At 49.2% G+C, this 22,050-nt stretch overlaps 1 protein-coding gene across 4 annotated transcripts in view; it reads right to left on the reverse strand.

Moving 5' to 3' along the window:
- PTPRN2 (protein tyrosine phosphatase receptor type N2) overlaps nt 1-22,050 on the reverse strand; it is a 1,029,630-nt gene that overhangs the window by 607,879 nt on the left and 399,701 nt on the right. For all 4 annotated transcript variants that reach the window (XM_055347412.2, XM_055347413.2, XM_055347411.2 and 1 more), the window contains one exon: nt 11,535-11,895. In XM_055347412.2, the coding sequence (XP_055203387.1) occupies nt 11,535-11,895 (361 nt within the window). The remainder of the gene's footprint in view (nt 1-11,534; nt 11,896-22,050) is intronic.

The following is a 22,050-nucleotide window of genomic DNA, read 5'->3' on the forward strand; positions in this document are numbered from 1 at the left end:
AAGACTGCTTCCTTTAGGTTCATGTTAGTGTGAGTTTGCACACTCAGAACGTGAACTGACAGATGACAGGTAATGCAGCTCACCATGGACTGGGTGGCAGGTAAGACCAGAAGAGAAAATGTTTTACAGATGTCGGAGGGTTGGGACTTCGGAGCTGCCCACATTCGCTAAATGGGCTAAGCCGACATCTGTAGAAACGCCCTCTTAATGGGAACAGTTACCTCGAAAAGTTCTAGAAATGCCGGTGGAGAGGGCAGGTGAACACACAGCTGCAGTCAGACGCTTGGCATGATCAGACCCAAAGCAAACCAACTGCTGCATAGAGCGCCCTGGGGCTTCGAGCCCCCAGTTCCAGCCTGTGACGCGCTCACCTGTGGGAAGGGGAAAGGCTCCCCCAGCGCCTCCCTACACCTGCCCTGTGCCCTCAGAGCGGAAGCATCACCATGTAATCAGCGGTCTCCATTAACCAACAGCGTTCAGGTTGGAACTGGGGAGATTTGGAAAAGTGACAGGAAGGATGACATCATATGCAGAAGATGCTTACACAGCGGAGAGCACCCCTGTTCCATGTGGCTCCGGAAGGCCTCCGCATTGTGCTAACACAGTGGAGAGCACCCCTGTTCCATGTGGCTCCGGAAGGCCTCCACATTGTGCTAACACAGTGGACAGCACCCCTGTTCCATGTGGCTCTGGAAGGCCTCCGCATTGTGCTAACACAGTGGAGAGCACCCCTGTTCCATGTGGCTCTGGAAGGCCTCCGCATTGTGCTAACACAGTGGAGAGCACCCCTGTTCCATGTGGCTCTGAAAGGCCTACCCATTGTGCTTACACAGCGGACAGCATCCCCATTCCATGTGGCTCTGGAAGGCCTCCCCATTGTGCTTACATAGCAGACAGCACCCCTGTTCCATGTGGCTCTGGAAGGCCTACCCATTGTGCTTACACAGCGGACAGCACGCCTGTTCCATGTGGCTCTGGAAGGCCTCCGCATTGTGCTTACACAGCAGACAGCATGCCTGTTCCATGTGGCTCTGAAAGGCCTCCGCATTGTGCTTACACAGCAGACAGCATGCCTGTTCCATGTGGCTCTGGAAGGCCTACCCATTGTGCTTACACAGCGGACAGCACCCCCATTCCACGTGGCTCTGGAAGGCCTACCCATTGTGCTTACACAGCGGACAGCACCCCCGTTCCATGTGGCTCTGGAAGGCCTACCCATTGTGCTTACACAGCAGACAGCATCCCCATTCCATGTGGCTCTGGAAGGCCTCCCCATTGTGCTTACATAGCGGACAGCACGCCTGTTCCATGTGGCTCTGAAAGGCCTACCCATTGTGCTTACACAGCAGACAGCATCCCCGTTCCATGTGGCTCTGGAAGGCCTCCCCATTGTGCTTACGCAGCAGACAGCACGCCTGTTCCATGTGGCTCTGGAAGGCCTCCCCATTGTGCTTACACAGCAGACAGCACCCCTGTTCCATGTGGCTCTGGAAGGCCTCCCCATTGTGCTAACACAGCGGAGAGCACCCCTGTTCCATGTGGCTCTGAAAGGCCTACCCATTGTGCTTACACAGCAGACAGCATCCCCATTCCATGTGGCTCTGGAAGGCCTCCCCATTGTGCTTACATAGCGGACAGCACGCCTGTTCCATGTGGCTCTGGAAGGCCTCCCCATTGTGCTAACACAGTAGAGAGCACCCCTGTTCCATGTGGCTCTGGAAGGCCTCCCCCTTGGAGCCATGGCAGAAGGTGGTGGGAGGAAAACCTCAGGGGTTGGGCAGTGGCAGTGAGGTGCCTTTAGGTGCCCTACCAATTCCCAGTCAGACAGAGGCAAATTTCAACCCAATTCTCAAAGTAAAAATCTTTCCAGCAAATGCAGCTGGCTTACAGCAGCATGGACCTGGCAGGAAAGCAGTGACCTCAGAGGTGTTTAAGCAGTCTGTAAGGACATCAGCCAAACACCGGGGAAGAGATTTCTCACATGGGGGCAGTTTATGACTCTTACTTCTCTCAAATCTGAAAGCAGTGACTCTGCACTAGTGCAGAAGTTGGGGAGCCTCCTCCCCCTGGGAGAAGACATGAGCTGGGTGGAGCCGAGCAGTGCAGGTCCAGGGCTGCCAGCCACATGCAGGTCCGGGGCTGCCAGCCACACACAGCCGCTGCCACCCCGCACTGGGCGCATCCACGTCAGGGTTGCTGAGCAGGTGGGTGTGTCCTCAAGGTGCAGTGAGAGGAACCCTATTCCCGCTATATAAGCCACAGAGTGACCCCCCCAGCACCCCTGGGTGCCCTCTCCTGCGCCTGCTCCCCTGGGAGACAGTGCGCTGCTGCTGACTCCACAGTGTGCTGACGCACAGGAAGAAAGGCCTCAGGCGGTGCACACTGAGCGCAGGACTGTTTCGCTAGGATGAAAGGCACTTTGATAACATAGGTGCCTTCTCCTCCTGCTTTAGAGGGTGCTCGTGAACTCCAGCCAGGGGCATGGATCCGAGATTAAGAATTTATCAGTGGCTTCCTCCTGGAGCAGCCTGTGAGAGGCGGCCTCTGTGTGCCAGTGATTAGGTGGCCAATTCTCTTCTAACTTTTTTTTTTTTATGCCAAGAGGCATGCTTGGGTTTAGAGCACTGAGCAGCACTGGGATGCATTCAAATATGAATGAATTTCTTCAAAAATGAAAAGGCAGCAGATGCTTCAAGTGAAAATGACCCCAAAAGTGTGGGCATATTTTCTCCAAAGTGACAGAAGCATTGGCATCAGTTTTTTTCTGTGTTATAATCTACTGCTGTCACCGTGAAAAGTCAAAGCTTTGGTTCAGTGCCCTCCTGAGACTGGGCTGTGGGGAACACGCCCTTCTCTGTGAGGGTTTTCAGGCTGGGATTCTCACCACCAACACGACAAGGAAGTGGGCACCCCACCAGCCAACGCAGGACCTCAGGGTCACGGAAGGCTCGAAGGAGAAGAGGACCAGAACACGCTTATTTTGGATGAGGGGAGAGAACTGGGAGCCCATGTGATTGGCCAGGACTTCGCAAGTGCTTTCTGAGTGAATGAGTGAACTCAAGAGAATCAGGAGCCCGTGTCATTGGCTGGGACTTCGCAAGTGCTTTCTGAATGAATGAGTGAACTCGGGAGAATCAGGAGCCCGTGTGATTGGCCGGGACTTCGCAAGTGCTTCCTGAATGAATGAGTGAACGCGGGAGAATCAGGAGCCCATGTGATTGGCCGGGACTTTGCAAGTGCTGTCGGAATGAATGAGTGAACTCGGGAGAATCAGGAGCCCGTGTGATTGGCCGGGACTTTGCAAGTGATTTCTGAATGAATGAGTGAACTCTGGAGAATCAGGAGCCCATGTGATTGGCCGGGACTTTGCAAGTGCTTTCTGAATGAATGAGTGAACTTGGGAATAACCACGCGAAGCGTTGCATGGCTGGAGAGTTGCACGGCGGGCAGCAGAAACAAGTTCTTCCAGCTTCCACATGAGTTTCCCAGTGCACTTCCCACATGAACACCACGGGCCCCATCTTAGGACAGAGGCTGGCTGGGTGGAGACCCGTGATTACCTTGGCCATACAAGCGATAGTATAATAAGACACCTGAATAGAAGAAATATCAGGTATGTTGGGATGAGGTTGCAATGTGAAATTCAGAACCAAAAGTCAGCCATCATGATGTGAATTAGGGACTTGTAATTCCCATCCAGGCTCTGGAGGGCGCAGAACCAAGATGATGAAAGAAAGGGTTCTAACAGGTTGGTTACCGGTTTTGCTTCCCATTCAGTGTGGCTGTTGTTTGATCAATGAGCAAGGATTACAATAGTGGACACCCCACACATTATTTGTCATTGGTTCATTTAGAAAACGGTGTCTGATGCATCTCCTAAAGTGATTTCCAAAACGCTTTTGCTGTCATCAGAGTCTTGAGCTGAAAGTATGGCATTACACAAGTACCATATCTATATGAAAAAAAATTACAGCACTGATGAAAGAAAGCAAAAGTAAAGAAATGGAGAAGCAGCGTATAAATATTACATGCTCATGGCTAGCAGGACATGGGTTTGGATCATAATCTCAAAAGATACAGTCCCAATTGCCATAATCCCAAATAGTGAAATCCCCAAATATCTGAATATCAAAATCTCTAAATAGAGTCTAAATCCAAAAGTCTAGTGTTGCTAATGTTTAAAATCCCCTAAATCATAATCACAGGAGAGTTGCATCCTGCTGGGTGGAGCTATTAGCTTATTATTGTCTTTATTTGGAAATTAAGCATAATTTAAGGAGTTGTGTGTGAGTGCCAAGTTGACAAGGGGTGAAACTGTAGACTTCGTTTTAAGTGTCAACTTGACTGGGTTAAGGAATACCTAGAAATCCAGTAAAGCTTCATTTTGGGTGTTTCTGGGAGGTGTCTCCAGGGAGATTGGGGTGGAGTCTGAGAGGGCTGGGGGAAGGTCTGCCTCAGTGTTGGTGGGCGGGCACTGTCCAAACAGCTGGGGCCCAGAGAGAACAAACACAGAGGGTGAATTAGGCTCCCTCTGAGTGCTGGGGCAGACTTTCCTTCTGCTGCCCTGGACATCAGAGCTCCAGGTTTGCCGGCCTTTGGACTCCAGGACCCACACCAGCCGTCCCTAGGTCTTCAGACTGAGAGTTACACCATCAGCTTCCCTGGTTCTCAATGCAAAAACACTGCAACTTCCTCAATAAATGAAGAATGTCCTTTTTGTACATCTGCATTTGCGAAAGATACAATTTCTTGAGATCTCAGCTCTTCGACTGTTTATGCAGCAGTGACCCATCAGGGTTTTCGACTCATCTCGTCAAAAGCCTTAGGTTGTTCATCAGGGTATTTCAGATGCCTGCAGTTATACAGCTGGGTGCACACAATTACCAAGCAGAGTGACATGCTTTTATACATCTCCCTTCCTGACCTATGTCTTCATAAACACGGTTCATCTGCTCATAACTGTGATGCCCATGCAACTGTTGTCAAGATATCTGAGGGCTTATGTCTGCAAAAATACGAATGTTATTATTGCTTATTTTATTGTGTAAAATGGCCTATGAAGTGTTTTGTCACGATTTTATATGTTTTGCAAATAAATTCCCTTTTAAAAATGTAAATAAATGTCTTTTAAATAATTTTTTCCAGAATTACATTTTTGGGATTTTGATATTTTGAGACTGTGATTTTCAGGATTTTAGGGACCTTAGGGATTTTGATATTTCAGGATCTTAACATTCAGAACTATGGCATTCAGGATTGTGTCTTTCAGGATTATGACTGGCTCCCAAAGACTCAATATTGTCAGCATGTCAGTTCTCCAACTTGATCTATGGATTTAATGAAATCCCAGTCAAAATCCCAGCAAGTCATTTTTTGGATACAAGCAAGTTTATTCTAAAGTTTATATGGAGAGGCGAGTGACCCAGAATAGCCAACACAATACTGAAGAAGAACAAAGGCGGAGGACAACAGCACCCATCATTAGGACGCACTACACCCATTGTTATGACTCACTCCAGCTCCACAGGAATCCAGGTAGGGTGGGGTTGATGACACAGACAAACAGATCAATGAAACAGAACAGAGAGCCCAGACATGGGTCCACATACATGAGGTCAGCCGAGCTTTGAAAAGGAGCAAAGGTGATGCTATGGAGAAAGGATCGCCTCTTAACAAATGGTGCTGGACAACTGGATGTCCACATGTACAGAAACAATTCCAGATGCAGACCTTACACCCTTCACAACTAACTCAGAATGGGTCACGGACCTCATTATAAAATGAAAAACCATAAAACTCCTTAAAGGTAAGAGAGGAGAAACTCTGGATGACCTTGGGTTTGGTGATGACTTTTTAAAATCCAACACCAAAGGCAAAATCCATGAATAAAATAATTGGTAAGCTGGACTTCATTAAAATAAAAACTAATGCTCTGCAAAAGATGCTGTCAAGAGAATGAAAAGACAAGCCACAGACTGGGAGAAAATGTTTACAAAAGACATATCTGATATCTGATAAAGGACCAATATCTAAAATATTCAAGAACTTTACAAACTCAACAATAAGAAAACAAACAGCCTAATTAAAACATGGCCCAGGCCGGGCGCGGTGGCTCACGCCTGTAATCCCAGCACTTTGGGAGGCCGAGGTGGGCGGATCACGAGGTCAGGAGATCGAGACCACGGTGAAACCCCATCTCTACTAAAAATACAAAAAAATTAGCCGGGCGCAGTGGCGGGCGCCTATAGTCCCAGCTACTCGGGAGGCTGAGGCAGGAGAATGGCGTGAACCCAGGAAGCGGAGCTTGCAGTGAGCCGAGATTGCACCACTGCACTCCAGCCTGGGCGACAGAGTGAGACTCCATCTCAAAAAAAAAAAAAAAAACATGGCCCAGAGACCACCACAGACACCTCACCACAGAAGATACACAGAGGAAAACAAGCATGTGAAGATGCTCTGCTTCCTCCATCATCAGGGAAATGTGAATGAAAATGACAACGAGACACCACCACACACCTCTCAGAAGGGCCGGAACCCAGGACATCGACAACACCCAATGCAGGTGAGGATGTGGAGCAACAGCAGCTCATTCACTGCTGGTGACACGCAGAATGCAGAATGCCACAGCCACTGGGGAAGACAGTTTGGTGGCTGCTTCCAAAACCAAACATTCTCTTACTATGTGATCCAGTGATTACACTCCTTGGTACTTAACCAGTAGAAGTTAAAGACTTATACCCACACAAAAACCTGCATGAGGGTGCTTATGGCAGCTTTATGAATAATTGCCAATACATGGAAGCAACCAAGATGTTCCTCGGTAGGCAAATAAACTGTGGCCCATCTATACAATGGAGTGTTATGGATTATAATGTAATAATACAATACTATTCAGCACTAAAGAGAAATGAGCCATCGAGCCATGAAAAGATGGGGGAATCTTCAAGGCATGTGACCCATCTGAAAAGGCCACATATTGTAAGGTTCCAACTCCAGGACATTCAGGAAAAGGCAAACTATGGAGACAGCAACAAGGTCCGTGGTTGCCAGGTCTCGAGTGGGGAAACTGGAGATGCTGAACTAGATGAGCCCCCAATTCCTTCACCAGCCACTGCACGTCACCTGTTGTCCTGCACGTCACCTGCTGTCCTCCCCGTCACCCCACCTTAGATAGGCCTTCCACTGAACCTGCTTTAAAGCTCTTTGAAAGGAGACCAGATGTGAATTATGAATAAGTGAAGGAAGAGAGTCTCTTTTTAAAGCTTTTACCAGGTGAACTTTTGTCATATGCGTTCAGCCCGCAGCCTCGTTGACTGACTGCTTCTTTGGGAGCAGGTACGCGTGGGTCTTCTCTCCCACTCTCTGAAGACTAAACAGCAAGGGTCTCATGTTGGACCCGACCGTGCGACAGGAGGGTGGCCCTGTTCTCCGACCTGTAAAGAAGTTTTCTGTTCCCTGGCATTATCGCAGGGTCCTCCCTTCCTGCTCGGGTGCAGTTGCTCTTTGTGTGTTGAGAATGTCTGTCTAGCTAGGGCCTCTTATCTTCAGAAATCATTCGATGTCTGGATTTGCTTTAGAACCATCCCAGGGCAGAGCAGGGGGCTGTAGTGGGCGCAGAGGAGCATCAGGAAAGCCTGAGAGTCACCACTTGTGGGAGACAAGTGATGCCTGTACGGGGTTCTCAATATTCTCTGTATATTTCATAGGTGATGCCTATACCGGGTTCTCAATTCTCTCTATTTCTTAGGTGACGCCTGTACGGGGTTCTCAATATTCTCTGTGTGTTTCATAGGTGATACCTGCACGGGGTTCTCAATTCTATTTCATAGGTGACGCCTGTACGGGGTTCTCAATATTCTCTGCGTGTTTCATAGGTGACGCCTGCACGTGGTTCTCAATATTCTCTGCATGTTTCATAGGTGACGCCTATACCAGGTTCTCAATATTCTCTGCGTGTTTCATAGGTGACGCCTGTACCGGGTTCTCAATATTCTCTGCGTGTTTCATAGGTGACGCCTGCATGGGGTTCTCAATATTCTCTGCATGTTTCATAGGTGACGCCTGTACCGGGTTCTCAATATTCTCTGCGTGTTTCATAGGTGACGCCTGCATGGGGTTCTCAATATTCTCTGCATGTTTCATAGGTGACGCCTGTACCGGGTTCTCAATATTCTCTGCCTGTTTCATAGGTGACGCCTGTACCGGGTTCTCAATATTCTCTGCGTGTTTCATAGGTGACGCCTGCATGGGGTTCTCAATATTCTCTGCATGTTTCATAGGTGACGCCTGTACTGGGTTCTCAATATTCTCTGCGTGTTTCATAGGTGACGCCTGAACAGGGTTCTCAATATTCTCTGCGTGTTTCGTAGGTGATACCTGTACGGGGTTCTCAATTCTCTCTTCTTATTTCATAGGTGATCAATATTCTCTGTGTATTTCATAGGTGACGCCTGTACGGGGTTCTCAATATTCTCTGTATATTCATAGGTGGCGCCTGTACGGGGTTCTCAATATTCTCTGTATATTTCATAGGTGGCGCCTGTACGAGGTTCTCAATATTCTCTGTATATTTCTTAGGTGACGCCCGTATGAGGTTCTCAATTCTCTCTGCTTATTTCATAGGTGACCAATATTCTCTGTGTATTTCATAGGTGATGCCTGTACCGGGTTCTCAATTCTCTCTATTTCATAGGTGACGCCTGTACGGGGTTCTCAATTCTGTTTCATAGGTGACACCTGTACGGGGTTCTCAATATTCTCTGTATATTTCGTAGGTGACGCCTGTACGGGGTTCTCAATTCTCTCTGCATATTTCATAGGTGATCAATATTCTCTGTGTATTTCATAGGTGATACCTGCATGGGGTTCTCAATTCTCTCTGCGTATTTCCTATTTGCCGTTTTACATGAGGCTTTTCTAAAGCGCACGGTGCAGTCAGGAAGACAGTTTTTATCAGAATATCACCAGCATTGCAGGGTAGCTCAGGAAGAATGCCACGCACATTGTGTAACTCGTAGGGATCACGGGAGAGTGGAGAGAGCACGGTCAGGTCGCTTGTTCCGAAGATCCACACCCTGGGGTGTGGGAGGAACAAGAAGGCGCCAAGGCAGGGAGGTGAAGCTCCCCGGGTGCATAAGAAAGGCACACAGAACAGGAGCGCATAGAAACGGCTCGCAGAGGAGGAGCGTGAGCCTAGGAAAGGCACACAGAGCAGGAGGGTGCGTAGGAAGGGCACGCAGAGCAGGAACGCGAGCGTAAGAAGGGCGCGCAGAGCAGGAGCGCGCGCGTAGGAAGGGCGCGCAGAGCAGGAGCGCGCGCGTAGGAAGGGCGCGCAGAGCAGGAGCGCGCGCGTAGGAAGGGCGCGCAGAGCAGGAGGGTGCGTAGGAAGGGCACGCAGACCGGGAGCGCGCGCGTAGGAAGGGCTCGCAGAGCGGGAGCGCGCGCGTAGGGAGGGCTCAGAGTGGGAGCGCGCGCGTAGGGAAGGCACGCAGAGCAGGAATGCGTCCTATTCTCTCTGTGAGCTCACCCTCACGCGGCTCTCCAGCTGGGTTTCCCTCCCTGTGATGGGGGGGCGAGGATGTTTATTGCTTTCTGTTCCCAGTAATGACAGAGGTGAATGGGGCTTTTTAAGCTGTGGGAGATGGCATAGGAGAGAGAAAAGGGAGGTTAGAGAAGGAAGAGGACGACCCAACGTGACCCACTAGAAGGAGTATAGAGGTGGGAGAAGGCAGGTAGAGGGGCAGCCAGTGCCGGGGAGGGGCACGGAAGGCTGAGATGAGAAGCTGAAGGTCACCTCAGCCATGTATTCACCGCCTGTGGCCAAGGGCTGAGGCCACACTGAGCTGGAGGAGAACAGGAAGCTCGGCAGCTACACGGACCCAACGTCGCAAGTGAAGACCCCCTGATAGCGTCCAGTACCTACAAGAGCGCAGGAGGCAGTGAAGACCCCTGATGGTGTCTAGTACACAAAGAGGACAGGAGGCAGTGAAGACCCCCGATGGTGCCTAGTACCCACAAGAGGCAGTGAAGACCCCCTGATAGCGTTCAGTACCCACGAAAGCGCAGGAGGCAGTGAAGACCCCTGATGGTGTCTAGTACACAGAGTGCAGGAGGCAGTGAAGACCCCCGATGGTGTCTAGTACCCACACAATGCAGGAGGCAGGACCATCAAGAAAAGGGGTTTCTCGGAGTAGAGCATGGCTTAGAACAGAGAAGACGTCGCCCCAGAGGGAGAGGTGCTGGAGGGAAAGTGGCCACTCCAGGCGGGCAGCTCCCGTAGCAAACAGCACCATCAATGCTCCAGCAGCACTCACTCAAGTGCAGCATCGGCCTCTTCCGCCGTCCTTCTCCTCCAAGACAGGAACAAGGAGAAAACATCGGTAATGGTCACACGTCCTTCCCTCTAATTGCAATTTCACATTCCTTCTATTTAAAAACTGCCATAATGGCTGCATGAACAAAGAAAGAGCAAGGGCAGGAGAGCTCCTGGCTGCAGACAGCGGAGAAGCTGATACTCGCTCTCAGCGGCTCCCATTCAGCCTTCACTTAAGGAGCAGAGAGCGCTCACATAACGCGATGCTCAGGCAATGTTTGTGAAATTTTAGTATTTGTTATCTCCAAAAGGGAAGTCATGTTTTATCAGAACCCACCGCAGGATGGTCCTGGTAAAAGGCTGTTGGGAAATAAATGGGTCGGAGCCTTCTCCATATCACAGAGTCACAGGAACCCGCAAACGCCCTTCTCCCCTGGGCCCGCCCTGACGTGGGTTAACTCAGGTAGCGACACCGGAAGCCACGGTCTTGGCACAGCAGTCACCTCGAGGCCGACACTGTTCACCTAGTGCATGGTGAGCAGCATGAAATCCAGACAGGGGGCTTCGGAGGATGTGGCAAACCGCCATAAATATGGTCTACGGCCACATGCGGGGCCACAGGGAGAGGTGAGTTCAGCGACAAAGGACACTGGACTTAACGTGTTCAGAGTCAATTTTCCAAAACAGATATGGACGACACAAGCTGTGGGCCAGACACAAGCTTCAAGCCATGTTGCCCGCCCCATCTATCAGCTTCAGCAGTAAAATTGTGAAATCATAAAATCTGGGGAAGGGATGAACAAGAAGTGAGAAGGGAACACGCACTGTCCCCAGACCCTCAGGATCATCGCCTCCTCCCCCTGGCCGCCGCGTTTCCTGTCCTCACACCCTCAGGATCACCTCCTCTCCCACTGGCCGCTGTATTCACTGTCCTCACACCCTCAGCAGCGCCTTCTCCATCCCACTCTCAGGATCACCTCCCGCCTCTCACTGGCCACTGCGTTCCCAGGACGTGAAATGACCACATACTCCTTCCCAGCACAGAGAGGGTATGAGGGCCGAAGGGACCCTTCCCTACATGGTGCCCCATTCCTGCCGTGCGTCCTCGGGGGAGTGCGGTGTGCAGACCCCACGTGTGGGAAGAGCATGGTGCGTCTGTCACTGGGAGGGGCTGGACAGAGGACAGTCAGCAAACAAGAAACACCAAGCGGGGCCGGCTCACCATCGCCTGTGCTGGAGGGGTCTTCGGGATCTCCCAGAGGTGAAGGCCACTTCTGGGGGGCGGCTGGTGCCAGCAAGGGCCTGGGCATTCTTGAGGGTGCACGCAGAAGGTACTGTGGCTCCAGGCTGCCCTCCCCGGGGGGAGCTGGGGGCCTCTGGGCAGCATAGGCACCGAGGGCCGCCATCAGATGGTGTCTGTCCACACCACTGTCCACCTTAGGGCTGAGCTCGTCTGGCTGGAGCTGGCCGAGGGTCCGTGGCAGGAGGTCCTCACGGAGCTGGGTCCGGGGCCCGGGAGGGTAGGTCAGCGCAGACGTGTGGGCCACATAGGTCAGGATGCTCTCGGAGAAGCGGTCGTCACCCTGAAGGAAAGGAGAGCAAAACAAGGCAAGAGTCGCATTTCCATCATCAGCTGGGGGCACCAAGATGCCCTTCAGTCTCAGTTTTCAAGGTCCTAAACAGCCCTGGGGGTACAAAGATGCCCTTCGGTCTCAGGTTCAAGGTCCTAAACAGCCCTGGACATCTCTGAAATGTAAAGCCAAAACAGGACTCTCATTTTCACACTGACCAACCCAGGTCCCTAGTTCATATTTGTTCCTGCATTATTTTTAATAACAGCTTTATGGAGATAATTCACCCACATCAGCAGTTTTTAGTGTATTCAGAGTTGTGAGACATCACTACTAAGTCCAGAACATCCGCATCACCCAAAAAGAGACTTTGCAGTGTTCCCGTTCCTCCTTCCCACCCTGACACTGCTCATTCGCTTTCAGTCTCTATGGAGGAGTCTCTTCTGGACGTTTGGTGTAAATGGAATCACACCGTGTGTGGCATCTGTGCCTGGCTCATTTCCCTAAGCATAATGTCCTCAGGTGCACCCATGCTGATGCTGGGGCATGGGCCAGGACATCCTTCCTCTTTCAGGCAAGTACTATCCCACTGCATGTATATCCCACATTTTAAAAATTCACCTATCAGTTGATGGACATTTGCTTTTTTCTACCTTTTGGCTATTTTGAATAATGCTGCTATGAGTATTCATTTATGAGTCTGTGTATAAATGTGTTTTCAATTCTCTTGGGTTTATTCGACGATATTACATGGTAACTCAACATTTAACTGACTGAGGAACTCCCAAGCTGTTTTCCAGCACAGCAGCACCACAAACAATCTCACCAGTAATGGATGCAGATGCCAGTTCCTCTGCATCTTTGCCAACACTTGCTACTTTCCTTCTGTTTTTACTATGGTTGTCCTAGCGGTTGGAAAGCAATACCATGCTGTGTCACTTGCATAATGCACTGAGCCTAGTATGTCCTGCACCTGGAGCCTCCAACTCAGCTTTAACTAAAGGTCCTTTGCACGGCAGCTTGGAGTTACTGCATTCACAGCAATGAGAGGAGCTGCTCCCAGACACATTGATGAGGCTCGGCGGTGCCTCCCTGGTGGCTAATGATGCTGCATCTTTGTGTGCCCTTATTGACCACTCCTACATCTTCTCTGAAGAAATGTCTGTTTGTATTTTTTGCCTGCACTGGTTTTTATTTTAACCCTGAAAAGCTGCTCCCCAGTAGCTGAATCTCTCTTTCAGCAACCCTCAGCAGAGGCCTCAAGTGCCTTGTCTGGCGGTCTTCATTCCAACTTCTTTACTGATGACTTGAAACATGTTTGCTGCCTGCTCTTTTAACTGTAACGTGCTGCAGCAGAGAAGATGCCAGGGTCTCTTGTTCGATAATTACCTATCACATCATTTACTAGTCAATGCCCTGGCTAACAGTCTTTCATGGGATTTCTGTCTATATTTTCTCCTCACTCATTTAGTAAAATTCCGTAAGAGGACATGTCCTCATCACACTTTGTGTCACTAGATAAACCAAGGCCCAGCTGTCCTCACCTCTAGGGCAGCTGTAAAAATGTGAAAAGTCCCCACATTCTACCTCTGACTTGGGCTTCATCAAAATGTCATGGACAAGCTGAGTATGAATAATTTCCAGCTTAGAGACTTTCGAATCCTGGACACACACGCTGAGCTCCCTGGAGGCGTGCATGGGTGTGCGGACACCCCAGTTTAAATCCCATCCATTCATATTTTCTACTTGCACCTCCTTGGGGCACATGATCAATGTTGTGTCAGTGGAGGTGGACACCTCAGCACTAGCTAAGGGTGTGCAGCCATCACTGACAGTAAGGTAAGGGGGTCCAGCTCCTGAGTCTGGCTATTTCCGAAAATATTTGTGTTCATCTTCTGGGTTAGATTTTTGAGTAGCAACCTGGGAGTTGGGAAGTGGGTTGATATAGGTTGGGGTTGTTTGGTTTTTGTGGGTTTTTTGAGACAGAGTCTCCCTCTTTCACCCAGGCTGGAGTGAAGTGGCACAATCTCAGCTCACTGCAACCTCTGCCTCCTTGGTTCATGCAGTTCTTATGTCTCTGCCTCCCAAGTAGCTGGGACCACAGGAACACACCACCATACCTGGCTGCTTGTGTGTGTGTGTGTGTGTGTGTGTGTTTTAGTAGAAATGGGGTTTTACTATGTTGGCCAGGCTGGTCTCGAACTCCTGGCCTCAAGTGATCCGCCTGCCTCAGCCTCCCAAAGTGCTGGGATTACAGGCGTGAGCCACCGCACCTGGCCAGGTTGAATTAGGTTCTAATTTCAGTTCTCATATATGAACTTGGGTAAATTACTTGACCCCTAAAGACTCAATTTTCTTCTGTCAAAAAAGGAAATCAGACATTATCTCTAAGACTTTTTTTTTCTTTTGAGACGGAGTCTCTCACTGTCGCCCAGGCTGGAGTGCAGTGGCACGTCTCGGCTCACTGCAACCTCCACCTCTGGGGTTCAAGCGACTCTCCTGCTTCAGCCTCCTGAGTAGCTGGGATTACAGGTGCCCTTCACCACGCCCTGCTAATTTTTGTATTTTTAGTAGAGATGGGGTTTCGCCATGTTGGCCAGGCTGGTCTCGAACTCCTGACCTCAAGTGATGGGCCTGCCTTGGCCTCCCAAAGTGCTGGGATTACAGTCATGAGCCACTGTGCCCAGCCATTATCTCTAAGATATTTTAATTATTATTTCTAAAGTGATGTGACTATAGCTATCATCCAAATTGCTTAAATTTGTCCAAGGACTAGCTGAAATCAACTATTCTTCCCTTAAGAAAGAGAATATGTGAGAGGGCAAGAGCGTGAGAAAGAGCGAGAGCGAGCGAGAGACAGTGAATGCCACCACAACAAACAGCCCCTCCAGCAGCTTCCCACAAATTGGGTGTAAGTGTCAATCTCCAGCTCAGCCTGCACTCCCTCTTGCAAAGGCTGTCTCTGAACACCTGGTCAGCCACCGTGCTGGGGGGTGGGGATCTGTGTCCACATCCCTCGTTATGTGCCTGCAAGTGGCTTTCCCCTCATTGCTATGAATGCAGTAACCTGGAGCTTCCACGCAAAGGGCCTTTAATTAAAGTTGAGTTGGAAGCTCCAGGTGCAGGACTGACTAGGTTCAGTGCATTACACAATCACAGCAGAGTGTGATCTGTGCAGTAGACTTGGATAAACAATCTATTTTTGGTTTATGTTCTGAATCAAATTAAGGTGAAGAGGAAAAAGAATATTTCAGTAGTTAGCACAAACAACAGAGCCTGTAGAAATAATAGCAAACATCGGTTTTTGCAAGCCACTCCGGCTACTCAATAGATGATTGCAGACGCTGGGGTTTTTCTCACCAAGGTGAGGTGACCATCCCATAACCAAGAGGGCCTGAGAGTTGGGAACATGGGCCGTAAAGAAAAGTATTCTCACGCTGACTGGCTCTTTCATGGTTTGAGGTCCACAAGGAAAAGGAACTGGCTCTGGAGCTGCCTGGGTTTAAACTACCACCAATGCTACGAGCTTAGTGACCTTTGCTTCAGCACACTATTTAAGTCATCTGTAAAACAAGGATAATAATAATAGTATCTGGCACGGAAGTGTTAATGGCTATGACTACTACTATTATTACTATTATTTACTTTACCTTATTATCCTTCATATATATACATACATATAAATACACATACATATATATACACATACATATAAATACACATACATATATATATATATATATATATACACATTTTTTTAAGACATAGTCTCGCTCTGTAACCCATGCTGGAGGGAAATGGCGTGATCTTGGCTCACTGCAACCTCCACCTCCTGGGTTCAAGTGATTCTCCTGCCTCAGCCTCTTGAGCAGCTGGGATTACAGGCATGCGCCACCAGGCCCAGCTAATTTTTTTGCATTTTTAGTAGAGATGGGGTTTCACCATGTTGGTCAGGCTGGTCTCAAACTCCTGACCTCAAGTGATCTGCCCGCCTTGGTCTCCCAAAGTGCTGGGATTACAAGCGTGAGCCACCATGCCCAGCCTATACCTTCATATTCTTTAAAGCAGTCAGGAAATCCACATCTCAACTGAGAAGGAACTATCCAATTAGACTTTTTCTTCTACTCTCAGCTCTGAGTTTAAAATTCTGTGACTCATTTTCAAACCCCCTGTTGTGAAGATGTTTTTAGTCTCAGTTCAACATACCAATGAAGGGAGGTTTCCTAAGACAATGTGGAATAATTTTTAAGACCATAGCTGCCCAAACCTGGAAATTAGCAGCCTAAAGGCATAGAAATGGACTAATTTCCAGTACATGCGATGGACATTCCTGTGCATGAAGTCTTCAAACTATGTGTAAGAGAAATCCAGCTGAGCATCTCTGGGGTAGCCCAGCTGTGGATATGAAGCATTCGAGAGCTTCTGCCAAAGTCTGATGATGTTTAAGCTGACATGATATTCTACTGGGAATATTCTTCAACCCACTGCATTTCCATATGACGAGAAGCAGAACCCACTCGCCCACACACTGAAAAAGCCAGCAGGAAAGAAGGCTCACTGAAAGACTGGCCCAATCCTGTCAGTTCTGTGTAACTTGTGTAAGTTTGGACCAGTTATCTAACCTCTTGAAGTCTCATTTTCACCACCTGCAAAACTAGAAAAATAATTCTGTTTTCTTTAAAAGCCACTGTGAGGATTAGGGAGAGTATAGGTAAAAGTGCCTTGCTCAGCACACAACTCAGAGGAGGAACTTGATAAATGGCAGTCATCAGCAGTATCATTATCACCATTAGTGTCACTGCCACCATCCACAACAGCATCCCCACCATCGTCATCTTTACCATCCACAGCACCATCCCTACCATCATCACCCTCACCATCAGCATCATCCCACCATCAATAGCAGCATCCCCACCATCATCACTTCCACCATCAACAACAGCATCTCCACTATCTCCACCATCAGCAGCAGCATCTCCACTATCTCCACCATCAACAGCAGCATCTCCACTATCTCCACCATCAACAACAGCATCTCCACTATCTCCAACAGCATCCCCACCATCACCATCCCACCATCCACAGCAGCATCCCACCATCATCATCTTCACCATCATCATCTTCACCATCCACAGCAGGATCCCCACCATCATCTTCACCATCCACAGCAGGATCCCCACCATCATCTTCACCATTCACAGCAGCATCCCACCATCATCATCTTCACCATCAGCATCATCCCACCATCCACAGCAGCATCCCAACCATCATCATCTTCACCATCCACAGCACCATCCATACCATCATCACCTTCACCATCAGCATCATCCCACCATCAATAGCAGCATCCCCACCATCATCACTTCCACCATCAACAGCAGCATCCCCACCATCATCATCACCCCATCATCAACAGCAGCATCCCACCAATATCATCTTCACCATCCATAGCAGGATCCCCACCATCATCACCCCAATCATCAACAACAGCATCTCCACTATCTCCACCATCAATAATAGCATCCCATCACCACCATCACCACCAGCGTCCCCACCATCATCATCACCCCATCATCAACAGCAGCATACACACCATCATCACCCTCACCATCAGCATCATCCCACCATCAATAGCAGCATCCCCACCATCATCACTTCCTATTGGGGGAACCAGCCCCCAATATTTCAACACAGGGTCTTTTCTATTTTCCCTAAGTGTTGGCCAGTCTGAGAAATAAAGAAAAAGAGTACAAAGAGGTAAATTTTACAGCTGGGCCTTCAGGGGTAACATCACATATTGGCAGGTTCTGTGATGCCCACCTGAGCCACAAAACCAGCAAGTTTTTATTAGGGATTTCAAAAGGGGAGGGGTGTACAAATAGGGAGTAGGTCACAGGGATCACATGCTTCAGAGGGCAATAAAAATCACAAGGCAGGGGGTGAAATTAGAATTACTGATGAGTGTCCCACTGGGCATGCATTGTCTTGATAAACATCTTAACAGGAAACAGGGTTCGAGAGCAGACAACTGGTCTGACTAGAATTCACCAGGCTGGAATTTCCCAATCCTGGTAAGCCTGAGGGCACTGCAGGAGACCAGGGAGAATTTCATCCCTTATCTTCAACTGCATAAGACAGACACTCCCAGAACAGCCATTCATAGACCTACCCCTGAGAATGCATTCCTTCCCCAGGATTATTCCTTGCTGGGAAAAGAATTCAGCAATATTTCTCCTACTTGCTTTCTGCAAGAAGAAAAATAAGGCTCTATTCTGCCTGACCCCGCAGGCAGTCAGACCTTAAGGTTATCTTCCCTTGTTCCCTGAAGATCGCTGTTGTTCTGTTCCTTTTCAGGGTGCCCTGATTTCATATTGTTCAAACACACGTTTTACAATTTGTACCGTTAATGTAATCATCACAGGATCCCGAGGTGACATACATCCTCAGCTTACGAAGATGACGGGATTAAGAGATTAAAGACAGGCATAGGAAATTATAAGAGTATTGATTGGAGAAGTGATAAATGTCCATGAAATCTTCACAATTTATGTTCAGAGACTGCAGTAAAAACAGGCATAAGAAATTATGAAAGTACTAATTTTGGGAACTGATAAATGTCCATGAAGTCTTCACAATTTATGTTCTGCCACAGCTTCAGCCGGTCCCTCCATTCGGGGTCCCTGACTTCCCGCAACAACTTCCACCATCAACAATAGCATCTCCACTATCTCCATCATCAACAGCAGCATCCCCACCACCATCATCTTCACCATCATCATCCCACCATCATCCCCACCATCATCTTCAACATCCACAGCAGCATCCCCACCATTATCACTTCCACCATCAACATGATCCCTGCCATCATCACCCCAACCATGAGCTTCCCACCATCATCATCAGCAGCAGCAGCAGCAGCACCATCATCATCCACACCATCCACAGCAGCATCCACACCATCAGTGTCACCCCCGCCATCAGCATCATCAAACCCCTACTGCTGCTGTGTGCCAAGCCCTGGACTTCTATGAAGGAAGAATAACTCAGATGTGGCCCTGTCCTCAAACATCTTGCAGACTGAACTAGGAGTTGAGTCATAGACATTAACAACCATAATTGAAAGAATGCTATTAGAAAGGGTCAGAAAAGCAATCCTGGTTTTGGAAGAATGTGATTCTCTTCAGCTGGAGGAAATCAGAGCTGCTTCCTGGAGCCAGCTGATGCAGTTCACAGAGCCACGCCCTGCACCGTACCCCTCACCTGTCAAACAGTGACACTGCTGAGGAAGTGACTCTCCTCGCTCCCAACTTTACTGGGGCCGGGAGTACCAGAGCTAAAAATCAGGCCTCTTCCTTTGACAAACATGCCTCTCCTGGAGATCCACCCAGCCCAGTCCCAAAGGCACAATTATGAGTTCAGGCTGACAGGAAGGCCTGGAGGTCCGGAGAGTCCCACATGCTGGGAGACGCTGGGTGGAGGAGACTCCTGTGTGTGCACTGGTCTCTGCCCATGCTCATCAGCTATTCTCCTGCACCGAGGATCCAAAACAAATTAGGAAGCCCAAGTAGGGACATCTTTTGACCACATAACACACGTTTTCTCCCTGTCTCACTGCCCGCAGGCAGCACTGACAGGCACATTGATCACGGCGTGCTTGCTGCCGGCCTGACAAAGCACACAGCCTCACTGCTGTTCGCAGGCTTCCTAATGAGCCGGCACCGGATGCGGCCAGGTTTGGGAGCTGAGGTGGGAACCCTGGAGCTCCGGCTCTGGCTCGTGATTGTGGGGTTGGGATGACTTCACTGTGCCTTTCTGTCTCGGGCCTTAGAGAGGTGATTCTGGCAGCTCATTTATTTTCTCTGTCTCTCTGTGTCTCTGTCTTTGTCTCTGTCTCTCTGTGTATCTCTGCCTCTGTCTCTGTCTTAACACAGTAGAAAGTGTCAGTGTTTAACAGTGCTCAGGCTCTAAGTGGCCCACTCGTGTGGAGGGGAAATAATTGTGGTGTCGTTCTTACCGACAGTGCTGTCGCCAAGACAAAATAACTTTTTTGCATTCAGGGAAGCAGGGGGGTCTCACACAAGCGTATACTGTGCTATCTCTGCAGCCAAGGTATAGAGCTCTCAGACTGAAAAATAAGACCCCAAACAGTTTTCAGAGTTCACAAAATCTATGAGGTTGAAGAGGTTAAGTCCTAAACTACTTAGGATCAACAAATTTGTAGCGAGTTGACAGTATCACGGGGTGCCAGTGTGAACTCCTGGATATCTGCTAATGATGATGCATTCTGAGAGTCTGGAATTATCTGAAGACTCGTGACACCGTGAGGCCAGTGCTGCTCTCAGTCTGCCCTGCTCGAGACTCACGACACCGTGAGGCCAGTGCTGCTCTCAGCCCACCCTGCTCGAGACTCGCTACGCCGTGAGGCCAGCGCTGTTCTCACCCGGCCCTGCTCCGAGACTCGCAATGCCGTGAGGCCAGCACTGCTCTCAGCCCACCCTGCTTTGCCCGCCGCTCTTCCTTCTGTCACTCTTCTGGCTCCTGTTTGCGTTTTGGCCTTTCCAGAAGCTGCACCCAAAAGCCTCCTACCTGGCAAGTGAAAAGCACAGGGCATGATTAAAGCAGCGAGTTCCAATCCATGTCCCATCCACCTTGGCCTGGGGTTGGAGGTCATTTGGCTCATAACCACCCAGAAGATGGAGGGACAGTCATCGCCACGGGGCTCTTATTCACTGAGTGCTACACCAGGCTGTTTCCGGCTTTACATGCCTTAATTTTCTCTAACCCTTTCAATGACTCGATGGTACAGACATGATTACCCACATTTTGCAAATGAGGAAAGAAGATCCCGCAGTGAGGAAAGGGCAGAGCTAAGATGCAGCCCTTCTCTCTTGGCTGTGTGTATCTGTCACATCTCAGACACCAAACACGCCAAGTGAACAGAGGAACCGTAAGCAGGTCGGCTTCCATGGAGCACAGGTCTGGGTGTGGAGGGACTGCTAGTGCAGAGGGGGTGGTAGCTGTCACTGTGAGTGTTCAGTGGAGGGCAGGGACAGGACTGTCTTGGAGGAAACCAGGGGAGACAGTCAGGATGACGGTGGCCAGCATGCATCAACCTGCTGTGCCTCAGATGCTACTGTGTACGCTGGGAGCAGAACACCATGCCCTGGGGCCACTTTTCCACCAGAGCTCTGCTTCCCACCAAAGGTCGTAAGAACAATCACATGAGGGGGCAGACTTTTAAAAAACTCAAATGGACATCGTGAATGTGGCATCCAACATGTGGAGGCCACAGTCCTCATCGCTGTGTGCCTCCACACCTGCTCCTCCAGGCGGCATGGCTAAGCAGAGGACTGTGAGGGAAGCTGTGCTATCTCTGCACAATCTCTCAAGGTGGTCCCCCTCCAGAAACAGGGATAGGGGAAGGTGGGCTTGTTGACCACAGCTGGGTGGTGACAGTTTGGGGCTGTTCTGGATAAAGCCACTATGGGCAGTCATGGGCCAGCCTTCCTGTGAATGCAGGCGTCCCTCCTCTTGGATAGACAACCAGACGGGAACTGCTGAGTCCAAGGACAGACGTATCTTTAGCCTTTAAGCAGCTTCCAAATACAGGTTATAACAGCTTGCATTGCATTCCCACTAATTTGAGAATTTCTATGTCCTCATCAAGAGTTGGTTTTATAGATTTTTTTTAAATTTTAGCCAATCTAGTGACATGAAGTGGTTGTTCTTCATGGTTTTGTGAATAAGGATGCTCAGCACCTTTGATGCCTTCATTAGCCATTTGTATATCTTTTTATGAAGTATCTGTTCAAAGTTTTTATACATTTTTCTGTGGGACTGCTTGCCTCTTTTCCCTTTGGAGCACTACTGAGATATAATTGACATACAATAAACAGTACAGGAGGCATGACAATGAACATGTCCATCACCCTGAATACATTCCGGTGCCCCTGGAGACACTGCCCTCTCCCATCCCTGTCCACAGCTCCAGGCAATCCCGACCAGCTTTCTGTCCCTTATACCTCAGTTTGCATTTTCTACAGCTTTCCAAACTGGAATTATAACAATAGCTCCTCTTTTGTCTTTTGGTCAACAGAAATGAGACTCACTGTGCTGTTTCATGCATCAACAGCTCACTCCAGTTTATTACTGAGTAGCATTCCATTT

This window comes from Gorilla gorilla, chromosome 6, assembly GCF_029281585.2.
Source record: "Gorilla gorilla gorilla isolate KB3781 chromosome 6, NHGRI_mGorGor1-v2.1_pri, whole genome shotgun sequence".
NCBI classification, from domain to species: domain Eukaryota; kingdom Metazoa; phylum Chordata; class Mammalia; order Primates; family Hominidae; genus Gorilla; species Gorilla gorilla.